The sequence below is a fragment of the Rhipicephalus sanguineus genome, chromosome 1 (genome assembly GCF_013339695.2).
Source record: "Rhipicephalus sanguineus isolate Rsan-2018 chromosome 1, BIME_Rsan_1.4, whole genome shotgun sequence".
Classification (NCBI taxonomy): Eukaryota; Metazoa; Arthropoda; class Arachnida; order Ixodida; family Ixodidae; genus Rhipicephalus; species Rhipicephalus sanguineus.
This window is the reverse complement of record NC_051176.1, coordinates 131674218-131689086: the sequence shown is the minus strand read 5'-3', so window position 1 is coordinate 131689086 and position 14869 is coordinate 131674218. Positions and strand designations below refer to the sequence as shown.

Genomic DNA, 14869 nt, shown 5'->3' with positions numbered 1-14869 from the left:
ATGCGTGAGCCAACCGTCGATTAACTTGCATAAAGATGAAATCAAATGCCTCAACAGTTATCTTCCACGCAGACCGCCACGCGTGCCGGATTGATAGGTTCACCTGTTGCATGGGCATGCGCAGATAAGTTTTCGTGCCTTCTTTCTTTTCAGCCGTTGTGCGTCTCTTCAGTTGTTAGTCGGCGTTTGTGGTGTCCTGACTTCTTTCTTGTGTCCGTGTTTGCACGCCCTGTCTTTTAAGAATGTATATACGAAGGCTTCATCGCTAAAAAAAAAATTCGACCGTGGCTGTACCTATAGTATAGTTTTATGCTCAATCTCAAATGACAATTTCTGCAGTTCACAAAGTATACAGGCGTGTTTTAGTGACATGGATCAATGGACTGCGTGGACGAGGAAGCGCAGCATGTTACTTTTCCGGCCTAGCTATTTCTCTCTCGCTGTGTTCCTTCAAAATCTTTCCGGTAATAAAGCAGACGTGCGTCTGGTGGACAGTCACGCTTATTGTTTTTTTCTTGCTTCTATAATCTTTTTGGTATTACTCTGGATGTTTTTACCTGCCGAGGAAATGTGAGAGGTTTTTGACCAAATGCTTGACCGTCACTTATGTCTGCTCTGATGAGGTCAGGAACGCCGATTTTTTCCCCCTGCGTAATACAACAGAAAACACACACACACACACACACACTTTAGGATACGAAAAGCAAGAACAAACCAGAATGAAAAAAATTAACATCACAAAGCTAAAGTGTGGCTCTCTGGCATGCCTTACTGAAAGGCCCCTAATTAATTTTGCCCAGGTCATCAGTGAGCCCAAATAGCGCAGCTTAGGAGCGTCTTTGCATTGTACCTACGTGGCGCCCGTTCGGCAATAGAACACGTGGCCTGACGCTCAGCAGCGCAGCACCAGAAATGCTGAGCGTGCCAGGGTGCTTCTCACAACAGCTTCGGAGCTGCATAAGGACAGTGCTCCGTGGCGTAATTGAATCACTCTGCTGATATATGTGTAACTTTTATCCCCCCCCCCCCCCCCCAATGTGTATTTTTTACAAAAAGATTACAAAGGCTATTTTGAAAGTCAATATTTTCATGCTGCCTTAGATGCGTTTCTTGTTTGAAATTACTCAAAGAAGGCGTGTGATTACAAGAGCCTTTCAGGCGCTTTTTTATTATTTAAACATAATCTGAAAGAAGCAAACCGGGCGGGGAAATGGCCTGCAAGTCACGTGAGGCTAGATCTGCCGGCAACCTACAACATCCTCATATGGCATCATCAATTTATACCAGTGTCACACGGGTAATTTTGATCGCGATCAGGGCCGATGCGCATTCGGCTCGATCCAGATCAGGTGCTGCTACACGGTCACTTTTAATCGCGATCAGGCCCGATCGGGATTCAAACGATCGCTATCTGCGCATCGAGATCTGGCTCCGGCATCGCGATTTCACTGATATCTGCGCCAAACTCGATCCGGATTCGTTTGGACCGTGTATCAAAGATTATTGTTGATCGCGATCAAGAATTTCGACCCGCATCGGTCCGAATAGCGATCAAAAGTGCCCGTGTGACGCCGGTATTAGACGCTGTACCAAAGAGTGGTGTAAACAATGAGTAATGTTGGTAAACTGTGGCGGACTTTTATTTGTGGTGTGCATGTTTCTAAGAGGCATGCTTTATTATCCTCATTCCTGATTATTTATATCATGATTATGTGTAAAGTTATTATATAAAATGATCATTTTAACTTTGCCACCAGTGTCATATAGGAAATAGCAATGCCAGCTGAACCGTAAACTTTTCTTCATCGCGCAGCATCTTTGTATCTGTAATCGTTTGCCAACCATATGTCTGCAGTGCGTGTTATGCTCATCTGAAAAGAAACGTGTAGGCACAGGCGTGTCATCTTATGTACTGGCGCCGTCGTAGTGTTCTGCCCATAGACCTTGTCCCAAGCACCGCCAGTGTAGGGTAACAAACCGGACGAGCGTCTGATTTAGCGCCCTGCCTTTCCTTTCTTTCTTTCTCCTTCTCATCCGGTGTTCATACCTTGCAAGCGCGTGGGCGCACGCGTCGCCATAATGACTGTCAAAGCGCACAGGGCCTATAAACGCGCTCTTATGGGATTAAATTATATGTCTTTGTTTTCATGTAAGATATGGTGCGGCGGCTCACGTCAGACAGTTTTATTCTTCAAATCATCACGCAGCATGTACGTTGCCACAAAAAGTTGGATCCCTCGTTTTGGAATCTAAGACAATGTAACAAAATGCCTCTGGCCTTCAAGGGAATTTTTTTAAAAATTCGTAATTGATATTAGTTAAGTAAACAATTAAGCGTAATATAAGAATACTCTAACGAACGCCAGATGACGGCAAGCCATATGTCGTTCGTTCCATTCTGTTGCGGTTAACCTTTTTTTTTAATCCTTGGTTCTCGTTATACGTGAAACACATTGCATTATAACATTAGGCGGACACTAGGAGCAACATTTATTTTCACTTTTGTGTTTTGCTATATATTTTAAATATTTCTAAGCGCGCCTGTGACACTTTTAGCGCGCTCAGGCTGCTTCTTTGTTGCAGCTGGGACTACAGGCCCCGAATGTACACTTCCGTTTTCTTTGTTTCTTCTAAATCGAGCAACACAACTCTGCTAGAGCTTCTGATAACTATACCGTGTGTTCTTTCTTTTTTAAATCAGCCGGCATGGAAATATTGGGAGAATCAAATCATTTGGCAGTATTGGAAGAAACTATATCGCGATATTGCGAGTCGTGGCTTCATCACCGGTTGAAATCAGAGGTTCTATCACTACGCTCACAAAAAGCGCGTGAACGAAATAATAGTGGCATTCTCTAAGTAGCAGACTAAAAAAAGAAAGAAAGAAAGGAAGAAAGAAAGAAAGAAAGAAAGAAAGAAAGAAAGAAAGAAAGAAAGAAAGAAAGGAAGAAAGAAAGAAAGAAAGAAAGAAAGAAAGAAAGAAAGAAAGAAAGAAAGAAAGGCCGCGAAGCGACGCCCAATTCAATGGCTCCCAAATAGTTATCATTATTTATGGAAATATATAAAAAACACAATCGCGATAAAAAAACACGAGATATGTGCTCGCAGTTGTACTCTAAACGCCCACTCTGTCAATTAGAGAAAAACAAAAGAAGAAAAGTGTGAGATACTGTAACAAAGAAAAAAAAAGCAGACAGGAAGGCACACTAAAACCCATGACATCACATCACACATGGAGTTCATGCATAAAAGGAGAGAGTCAAGTCCAACAATTGCAAAGAATCAAAGCACAGCCTTGTGAGCCTCATACCTAATTGATGCACGATCGTTCGGAAACGATAAATTATTGAGTGCTGTTCCAGGAAGATTAGGTCGCTGGAATATGCTTAGTAGCACATAGCGACAGTTGTTGAAGGTTTGGCAAGCTATCATGAAATTTTCAAGCGCGTCACACGAAGGGCTAGATTACACATATACATTCCGGCGGCTATCTCGGTCCAGATGTCGCGCTTGCACATCGCAGATGTTGCTGATAAAATTTGTGCCTTTTTCCTGTGCCACATGGAGTGTTGTGGTAAAACATTTCTGCTCCAAAAACAATTTTGACGATCATGACGCCCCCTTGAAGTTCGGTTGTATTTGTTAAACTGTGCCTAATAGGAAAATGTGTATAAAATCCATTTTTGTGTGTTGAGCTTCGAAACCACGCTTGCGCTATCGTAGAGGTTCTGTTTAGTTGCCCTATTTATTAATTCCTAAATTCTTGTGTTTCATTGCCAGCTAGGTATCTTCAAAAACTACAAAAATCTTCAAAGTTCGTGATTTTCTCTTGAACTATCTAGAGCTCTCCCTAGCCAATCTTAATAATAGTATGATTTTCAGGAAAGTGTATTTTAGTACAAAAATGTTTAGGGGTAAAATAGACTTCAAATCTTCCCCAAAAAATGCGAAATTAGAGAAAATATGCGATTTGTCGCATATTTGACGGTATTTTCATACTGATGCGCTCCAAGTAAAAATTCTCGTCATGCGGTGTTTGATAGAAGACTTCATTGTTAAGTAATGAAGAAAGTCTAATCAAATCATTTTTCGTTTTAAGAAAGAAAATCATTTTTGAATTTGGCCCTCCGAACGCGCCCTACATTTCATTTTGTTGACACTTCGCCGCAGAGCACGTGGTCGCCCTTGCAGCTGACACTCGTCACAGGCAGCGGCAAGGTGCGAGATGTATGTCAGTGGCTCGTCAGTGGTCGAAAGTCTTGTCGCGTTGATGTCAGGGCGACGAGTAATGGATTCGCGTTACAATGTGAGCTTGCTTGGCGGGCCCAATGGGAAGTATGGACGCCCGCGAGCAGCCTATGGCGTCGCTGGCACAATGTGCTAGAGGGCCGTCTGCGCATTCGGGCTGGTTGATTCATGACTTTAATAGAATCAGCGGAAGACAACCAGACGTTCTTTCCTTTCTTTGCATCCTGTTTTCGTGTTCTGCCTAACACCCCCATACATCAAAACGCACGCAAACATCTGGTTTTACTCTTGAATTTGGGAAGCTAAGCAAATAAATTTTACCATATAGTCAATGCAGTAAAGATATGCTAACTGATTAGAAGTGATAATTAGTGCATAAGGTGAACGAAATGTGAATTAATGCGAAATAAAGAGAATTAATGGTGAGCTAAGGTGAATCAGGGATTATTCACCTAGAAATTACACTCAATGAGGGGAGAAATAGACGTGAATGAAAGCGATAAGGGTATGTACGCGAACCAAATGGCAAAGTGAATGAAGTGTGAACTCAAACTTAATCAAATGTCAAAGGGAATTAATGTGAATGAAATGTCAATCAAATGTGAACTAACACCTCGGCGACCAAGTCTCACCATGTACAATTAGGGGTGAGGCCTGGGCAACGGAAAGAGAACACTTAATAGGAAGTAACAGTGCAATCGGCTGAGAGCGTGAAAGTAATTTAATGATCGTCTCGTAAGAGCATACACTTTTTCATGTGCTTTTCTTAGCGTTGGTTAAAGGGACTGTTAATTTTTTGTAAGTGTGGATATAAATCGGTACGAACGTTGCAACTGATGTATGTGCAAATGTAGGGCAGTTACTGTATTAACGGGAGTGATTGTCTTAGAATCTGAACCAGTGTCAGTAGTAGAATGAGTGCCGATGAATGCGGACGCGAGTATATGCAAACACACGTGTTTTAATGGAAGTTGGTGTCAAGTGCGAGTGTTGAGAGCAAGTTAGTGGCGGTATGTCAGCGCAACGGGTTCTTAGGTGGCCTAGTTGGTTAGTGAACGATATTGCAGAGCAGCGCAAAATACGGGGCAGGGAAACGCACAGGACACGGCGTTGTGTCCTATATGTGTTTCAATGCCCCGTATTTTGCGCTTTTCTGCCATGATGTCAGCGGATGAGAGTGTAGAATGTGGGAGCGACCTGTGACCATGGTTTGTGAAGAGACGAGGAGAGTCAACTTTGGCACTGAAAAATCATAATTCATGGTAGTCGAACAAAGATCATTTGGTCTTCACCAGAAGTGGACAAGAAGCGGACTGAAATTTGTTTTGTGAAACACACCAACAAGTTTACTGATTGCCGTACGTGTGTGGTCTATAAGATTCCGTTTAGCTGCGGCCGCTCCTACGTAGGGCAGACGGGTCGCTGTGTTAATCATAGATTAATGGAACATAAAAGATCGCTGACCGGAAGCTCGCCATTTAATCTATCGTTACATTGTGGAGAGTGTAAGTGCTCGCCGAAATTTGATGAATGAGCGACAGGAATGAAGAAAAGCGTTTAACGGCTAAGGCCTGGCCTATCGATAATAGTGGTAGCGCATCCGTGGTTCAACCATCGATTAACCTGCGTAAAGAAGAAATCAAGTGTCTGACGTAGGCCACCACTCGTGCCGGATTGATAGGTTCGCCTATTGCATGGGCATGCGCAGAGAAGTTTTCGTGCCGTCTTTCTTTTCCGCCGTTGTGCGCTTTTCAGATGTTAGTCGGCGTTTGTGTTATTGTCGACTTCTTTATTGTGTCCATGTTTGCACGTCCTGTCTATTTAACATGAATACTTACCAACTAGCTCAGCGCTCTGTTATTCTAAAGTTTACCGTTAAATTTGCCGTTTATGCGCACTTCAATTAATTATGCATATTGGTTAGTTGAAGTGTCACAAAAATTGAATTGTGTGGTTTTGCGTGCCAAAAGCACGGTCTCCCTATGAGGACCGCCAAAGTGTGGGTCTGTGGATACCTTTGAACGCTCTGAATGGAATGTTTTATGGATTTTGTTGATCGTCAGCAACACTCAGAAGTTCCGAGAAATAATTCAGTCATATCCATAAGACATGGTCTGCGTATCTATGCCACACTTGAAACTCGATTTAACAGTAAAATTATTTATTTCGTTTAACAGTACAATTAACGTCCCCTATACCTTCCTTGGCTCCACTGTCTGCTGGTATTCATTAAGGCTGTGTTAAACAAAGAAGCGAGCCCTCAAAAAAATTCCCTCCCTTCTTTCATTCATAGCGAGGGTCTTGTTCCGGCAGAGTTGATGCCTTCAGGTAGTATGCGAGGGCTTATTGGTCAAATGTCCGCTCGTTTAAGGTTCACGTGCTACGTGACGCCATCTGGCAAAAACAAAGAGTGTTCCACACTCGCCGTCATGGTTAAGAACGGCGCTGACTAACACTCCCAGGGTTTGCATGCACATAAATACCCGATAAGTGGACGGGGGGACGACCGCCGCTGCAGCTTACTTGGTAACAGCATCGGGCGCGTAATCCGAAGGTCGCAGGTTCAATCCCTCCCAGCTGCAAGTTGTCTTTTCGTCCACTTTACTTTCTTCGCATCTATACCACAATTGTTACAGTACACTTAAAACAGTACATTTAGGTTCCCTATGCCTTCCCTGACTTCATGATCATAGTTTTCATTAAGGTTGTGGCAAACGAAGAAGCGAGCCCTTAAAAAAATTTCCATCGTTCATTCGTTGAATGGGGAAATTCGTGAAATCAAGAAAAAGATTTTTCGCTCCTTCGAAATTATAAATTGTAACGTAGCGAGACCCAAAAGCTACCGTGGCATCGAATTTGCCGATGAGCTGTGCTTCCACGTGTGAAAAGTCCGCGAAGGTGGCTTGGACATACAACCTCCCATGCGCGGGCGATGGAGGTGCCGATATGTAACTACGAGCAGAACGAACGCAGTGTTTGCGTCAGCAGGACAAGCAAGGAAGTACCCAGGAAAAGATCAGTGTCATCTGTCGCATAACCCATGAAATAATGAGAGCAATCACCATCTTCCTGTGGGAGCACTCACAGGGAGAATAATATCACCACCGCCTCTAGCGCCATTTTCTGCGCATACGATCGCTATACCGACTGTTTTGTACGTTCGTCTGTGCATAGGTGCGGCGTGAAGACTCGTCAACATGAAACGAGGGTCGTGAATAGGGCGGCTAGATGTTTTAGTGCGACAGCGTTAGAGCGCACGCCCGAAGAGAAACCCGCCTGTGTCAAAATTAGAAAGAAATCACCGCATATTTTACACATTCATTTCCGGAAAAACTTTGTTAGATCGGATTTAGTGCCATGATTGTTTGGGTAACTCGAGTTGATTAAAACGTTCAACCCTATGGGTACTTGTCGGGGAATGAAAATTTCTTCGTTACATCGGGAAATTCGCAAGATTGGGTACATCGAGTGTTAGCTGTATTTCAGTAACATAAAGTCAACTCAACATACTTGGTGTGCGTGTACATATGGAACACACATACACAAAAATTCAGAGTCATTTCACTATGTGAAAGTGGGCGACCAGCGAATCTCATGGGTGCGACACGGCGATACCCCTGCAAGTTTCACACGATTAGATATAGGTAGCATCGCACCGTCGTTGTCCGCCTCGGTAGTACAGTTGTTACGGTGCTCGGCTGCTGACCCGAAGGTCGCGAGTTCGATTCAGGCCGCAGCGGTCGCATTTCGATGGAGGCGAAATGCTAAAGGCCCGCGTGCTGTGCTATGTCAGTGCACGTTAAAGAACGCCAGATAATCGAAACTTCTGGAGCCCTCCACTACGGCGTGCCTCATAATCATATCGTGGTTTTGGCGCGTTAAACCCCATATATTACTATTGTCGAACCCTGCATTTTCGCCTATCGCACCGTCATTTCGCGGGGCAAGGGACGAGGGGCCCGAGCGGCCACTCGTCCCTTCGCACTCTCGACGTTTTTCTACGCACCCTGTAGACGCGGGCAGTTTTCGTCAGAAACTAGCCTATAACAACTTCGCTGTAATATAAAAGGAACAAAACGGTGACGGCAAGCATTCGCCTGGAGTGTCCATTTATTTGCTATTGCCATAGTATGGACCGTACACGCTAAATTCGGCACCCTTGTCTCTGTTTCTTCGGTGTCTTTCCTCCGGAATCACCATCCACCGTCAAGTGCGCGACAATAAAGGTGGAAGGGGCGCAAAACCGACCAGAGCAACAGTGTTACCTTCTTGAGCTGTTCTTCTATCGAACGTATCAGGTCCAAGACTCCCTTGAGTGCTTTAGGGCCCGTCAGTCGCTGCTTGCTTTCACCGTGCTCGACGCTTTCGAATGCGTTGTGCTCCGGCATTATGAAAAGGTTACAACGCAGCTGAGCTATACACGACGCCTTCGAACCGAAGTATCTCGTTCTCTCCTTTTTAAGTAGCTTTTGATATCAGGTGGCAGGTATTTCCTTCACTTGTGAAACTTCGACGCTCATCCGGACTTCTTGTAATGGAGAGGGTAGCTTAGCGGTGCTTACTAGCGTGCATCACCGGATGCGTTCGTAGCGCACCTGGGTCCTGTGCAGCCACCAACCACCTGTTGACGCACAGCTTTGCAAAGCCAGCTGCATTCATTCCGGTTAAGCAAATTATTTCCTTTTAGTGTGTTTTTGCGTGGGAAACGTACGCGTTGTCTGAATCAGCAGCGCCTGTTTACATGTGCTTGTTAATGACTGAGAACGATAAATTTAAATAGGACGCTGCTCTCAATCCACGTGTAGGAGCACTTCCACGTGCTTACAATTTTTGCACGAATTCACTGTAAGCCACGTGCAATAAAGAAAGCATAAGTATAATAGACGTTGCTGGGGCTCGCTGGCTGGTGCATGTCTTTTTTACGTACTCTTAGTGTATTGCTTAATGGAACAGTGCCAGCTGACGAGTGACAACACGCAAAGAATAGGAAAAGAAATGGGACAAGCGCTATTGTTGGTCCACTGGCGAGAAATATAAAGTTCATATACTATATATAGGGAGGTCAACCTTTGCATTTTATACTAGGTAAGGCGACAAGGAACGTACGGAAAAGAATTAGAGAAAAAAATGAGAAACAAACACAAAACGCACGCATACATTAACATATAGACTCGTGTGAAGTGCAACTGCAATAATGTCATTTGGAATCTCAGTTGGGCCCATGTACCCAATGATCGCTGTATGCCTATTAGTGGGGTGTGTATCAGAGTCCATGGACCGTGCCACCACCAATAATGTAACGCAGTTCAAGGCGCGCGCCACCCCACATCTTTGAAAATTTTGCGATTACAAATTTCTTGAGGTTCTAAAGTGGCCACAAATATAAAATAAATTATCTAATTCCTCTTCAACATCATACTACAATTTGACGCCCACTTTATAAGCAAAACAAAAAGAGTCCTTTGACTCTGTTTTTTTCATGTATATAACTCACTTATATAACTCTCTTTAAAGAGACACGTCAAACTCTCCTATGGAGAGTCGCGCGACGCACGACTCTCTAGAGGAGAGTTGACGTGTCTCTTTAAAGAGAGTTATATACTATTTGAGAGTTATATACGTGGCAAAAAAGAATGAAAGGATACTTTTTTTTTCTTTGAGTGCCGTAACGTGAACCCTTTCACGTAAATAGCGTCTATAGTTTAAACGACATGCGAGGGAATGTAGTGCAGACACATTACGTCACGCTTGTCTAGAAAGCGCCCATCGATCCCTTCTGACGAGGAACACGAATGTTGTAATTAGAGTCGTGACCATTGCGCAGTCCTTAATTCCGCTCCGTGTTACACAAAAAAGCTATGTTGTCAGTGTCATTGAGACGGCTTTTACACGCAGGTCAGAAGACGTTGAACACCAGCCCTGGTGGTCGACATCACAAAGAACATCTAAATTCTTGTTGCACTCCGCCATTAAAGAGGAACGGATAGCGGTACCTTCTTTAGATCAGCAGCGAACGTGGTCGCGTGAACACGGGAATCACTCGTTGTCTCCTAATCTACTTCTTTTTTTCTTTAATCCTTCCACTTGTTCTAGCCACGTTTATTTATTTATTTATTTATTTATTTATTTATTTATTTATTTATATTTTTTATGAGCTTCCGGGTGTTGAGACCCGCGGCGGTGGTCATGCGGTTATGGTGCTCGACTGCTCACTTGAACACTCATAGAAGAAAAAGGTCTCCATAATGTCTAACTAAATACTAACCGTTTACTCGTCACAAAAACCACGAACCACTTAGTAAGTGAAGGTTGTAAAATGCAGGTTAGTGAAATTCGCTACCTGGTTAGTAAGCGAATAGTATTAACTCGAATGGTTAATCCGTTAATAAGTTGTTAGTAACCGCACAAGCATATTACTAGCCGTACGAAAGCTAGCGAACTACAACTACCCAACAAGAGGCGCATTGCCATATCAAGTTTATTCTATTACAAAAGCGCATATGAGATGAACTTTAAAAAAACAACGTCATTGTCTTCTTACACTAATGATTAACCACTAATTACCACGGCAAGTACACATCACAACAACGTACCTAAATGCATGAACGGACAACAAACGGGAACAGACACTCACAAACATACCGAATATCAAGGGTACTACGTACCCAATATCTGCCCTAAAAGCCCCTTGAAGGCTATATATGCTCCTACTTTGGGATAGAACACAATGAACGGCTAAGCAGCCATTAAATTTACAAGAATAATCGATGTTTTCTACTCTTTATTTTGTGTCCTATTGTTTTAATATATCTATGCCATTACGCAGCACGAAACTGTTATTCGAACGTCATTAAGAAAATAAAAGTTCGTCTAAATTTTGCATAACACTGTCATAGTTACGGTGTCATATACTACATGATCAACCAAGCATTTGGCAACACAGGTGGCTTAATAGTTACCTAATTAAAAACACTAAGAAAGCCTGTCTGGATAGTAACGGCAAAATTTATCAGCTTTACTGGCTGCTGGCTAGTTAACGGATGCAGCGAAGGTAATAAAATACGCTCGAATCTAGTAGATCATGGCTTTAATTTTACTAAGTGTTAACTAACTTTCATCTGAAGTGAACTTATGGGATCGAATGCTGTGACATTCCGAGTCATGGGAGATGTTGGCGCCCGTATTGCCGTCGGCTATTTCTTCCTTCTACAGCTGCTCACATGATTAAATGCTGAAGCAAGTGAATAACCTAATCACTACAATAGTCAGGACAGAAAGCGAGTTTGTTACGCCGAATAAGCAAACGGGTAAAAGCTACACATCGACCGTCTTATGCGACACACGCATCGCTATACACTCAGTACAGCGGCGTCATTCTTCCCGGCCTTGTCGAAACGAAAGCAAAGTTTATTACCGAAACAACTGCAAACTTTGCTTTCGTTCGGACGCCAGTACACTCTTATTCAAGTCACGTATAACGTCCGGCACATAAACGGCCCATTTTTATTCCACCACAAGGTACTCCATATAAGCGGCCCTTCAGCCGCCATTAAGCGTGACAAATTCTGCGGTGACGGGCTGGGCCCGCTATATGCGGCCGCGAGCGGACGCAACGCTTATATGGGGCCCGGTGTTTATTGACGCGAAAAGGTCTCGAGCGGACGCAACGCTTATACAAGGCCCGTTTCTTTATGCGGGAAATTGAGATCGGCGCCGCGGCGAGAAGCGAGAGAGAAACTTATCAACAGCGCCGAGCGAGCGTGCTCAAGGCTCGAAGTCCACGTTGACGTCGTGTAGTGTTTCCTGTGTTGGCGCCGGATGCGGCCGGTGAACTCGAGATACAGCCAATACAGCCAGCGCCTCCCTGACCTTGGCCGATCGTCTACAAACTCAACGTGCGAAGGAAGTTTTCACCTTTGATCGCGTTCTCTCTCTGCTCACGCTGCTGACTTATTCCCCCTACAGTTCTCTCTCCCATGCGCGTCGAGCGGTGTCTGTCTCTTTTGCGCCCGCTCCTTGCGTGGTCTCTCTGTTTTCGTTGAGAATTCGGTCCCGCGATCGTCTTGGCGTGCTTCAACGTTTCGGCAGTGCCGATCAGGCCCTGCTGCGTGGGATGTACACCTCGACCGACGTCAAAGGCATTCAGAGAGGAGTGTGCAGTTATGATGGCACGTGTGAGTGCGATGTGAGTGTGAGTGCATCAGATTGCTCGCGTACAGCCGCCAGCCAGGGGAACCAGGCGTGCCACATCAAGTTGCCTGGTGCTCCTACTGCGGGCACTGCCCCGTGAACCATGCACGAATGGGTGAGTTTATTTCGATGCTCCAAATCTTGTGTTGTGCTGTTAGAAACAATTAGCACCACTCCTAACGAGTCTCGATAGATCTATGAAAGGCGCATCGGAAGAGCCTGTTGCTCGGACCTTTTCTTCGAAATGCATGAAGGTCGCAAATTGTCAGAAAGCGAAACACTGTTGCTCACTATTATGTGGTTCGCGAATCAAGAACGATATCAAGCAGCATCTGCAATTGTGCACCTGAAGCGGATCTATCTCTCATATATTGCTCAAAAACGGAATCAGTATTGTACGTGCATGACTGTCGTAAAACGTTCGTAAACAATGTAACTATTTATCTGCGTTTAGGTACTGCAACAGATATAACTTAGATATTTGCTTCTGGTGGAGAGTTGATAAATTACAATTAAATTTATAGCTAGCTCATTCCATTGAAGAATTTTCTTTTGCACGACAACTTTGTCACAATTATGCAGCAATTTTCGGCGCAGCATATGAAATTAAAAAAAAAAAGCTGTTCTATGTCTGACCAGACGACAAATACATGTTTGTCCAGACCACGTTGAAAGGAGATATTCAGGGTAATTTTATGCTCAACTATGCTATATACAAACACAAAATACTTTTGAATACAAGAATGTTTTTCTGCAAAAGAGCTTTAATTTCAGTGAAAGAAAGACAATATTCAATAAGCAGGTGGTGGCACCACTCTCAGACGTGTGCATTGACAGCCGAAAGGACCTGGAAAGTTGTAATATTAGTCTATATACAACAGCACCATTCACTGCATGCATCTCTGTACACAAAGTGGGCCCTTTGAGTCTGCTAAAGTACTGTGACATTATCTTTGAATGTAATTTGTATCATTCACTCAACGAAAGATTATATGTCAAATTTAGTATTGGAACATCCATGTAGATTGAAGCTTGTTTCCTTGGTGCTGCAAAGAATATTGATACTAGCCTATGCGTAGCCACCTTACATGCGTAGCCACCTTACATGATGAGTGGGAACAGCTATGTATCCTAGTGTGGGCATGGCCTTTAGTTTTTCAATGTGGACTCTGTCGCTACGTCCACCTTGTTTGTAGCAGAGTTCCTTTTCTGCAATTGAATAGGGCCCAGTCAATTCCTTTGTTTAAAATAGTTTAAGATAGCTCAAGTACATCTGTATGCACAAAGGCGTACACATATAAGCAATCATGTAAGTCAATGTAGGCAATCCATTCGGGCCTTTTTGATTGTCCTGTGGTACTTCCATTTCCCAACAGAAACAGAAACCAGGTATTTCCAGGTTTGCCCTATGAACGTGACACTACTGCACTCAAGTTTAGTGCAATAGGACATGCCCAACACACATGCCATCTGTCACCACCTGATATGTCATCATTGAGAGGTGGCTTCAGGCCTCCATTTCAGCCTACTATTGAAGCAAGCCAAGGTTCTGCTTTCCGTAACTTATGGTCTCAGTACACTCATTTGGCTGCTGTTTTTACCCATTTTCATAGAACAGATATATGATATTGTTGTAATCGGCGACGCAAAGACCCGGCCTGCAAGAGACTCTAATGGGCGCATCTGCCATACGCAGTCCGCGTTCCTCACGAACGCAAGAGATCTTCATGTGCGTTGCAGGGAACGCGCGTCGGCGCTGCTGCAATACGCAGTCAGCGTCCAGCGAAAACGCTTGACGAGAAGCGCGTGCACGGACCGAGATAAAAGGAGCGCATCGGGTGTGCGCTGGGGACTCACTGACTGACTGGCCTTCGCTCGCCCTCTCGTTTCGCTCTGGGCCCTTGGGATGTAAAGGCGTGTTGGTTCTTAAACCTCCTGTAAATATGTAAATAAACAGGTTTTCTTGTACGTGTGAAGCGCCGCAAGAGTCCTTCGTCGCCGGAACCTGGGTGGCAGCCTCAACCCCTCCTCGGTCACATCAACTTCATAGAACAGATATATGATATGAAAATTGCATGCGAAACACAAAGAAACGCTTGCTTATACACTTGTGAGATCTGACATTGTACTTGTGGCTACTTTGAATGCATTAGCAAATTTTCAAGCAGTGGCACCTATAGCTGCATATCGGGGTGGCTGAAACTGATTTATTTACTGTGGCATAAACCACGCCCATAACAATCTCAATTTATGCACGGTTTTGCATCTAAAGCTTGCAATATTTTAGTGCTGGCATTCATCCATCCACTACCTCTGAATTGTTAGCTTTTTGTATGAAGATGTGCTGTGCAGAACATAAAACATATATTAGTTTTTATTACTTTTTTCCAGTATCTTGCAGATGTCCATGGGTTGCCAGGGCCCATGATTG

General features: G+C 44.0%; 1 protein-coding gene across 1 annotated transcript in view; it reads right to left on the bottom strand.

The window, feature by feature from the left end:
- Positions 1-8756, bottom strand: part of LOC119386792 (alanine aminotransferase 2) — a 56817-nt gene extending 48061 nt beyond the window's left edge. Inside the window, exons 1-2 of the mRNA XM_037654068.1 lie at positions 8514-8756; positions 558-647 (exon numbers count right to left, since the gene is read on the bottom strand). Of these exons, the coding sequence (XP_037509996.1) occupies positions 558-647; positions 8514-8636 (213 nt within the window). The 5' untranslated portion in view covers positions 8637-8756. The remainder of the gene's footprint in view (positions 1-557; positions 648-8513) is intronic.
- Between the last annotated feature and the right edge of the window lie 6113 nt (positions 8757-14869).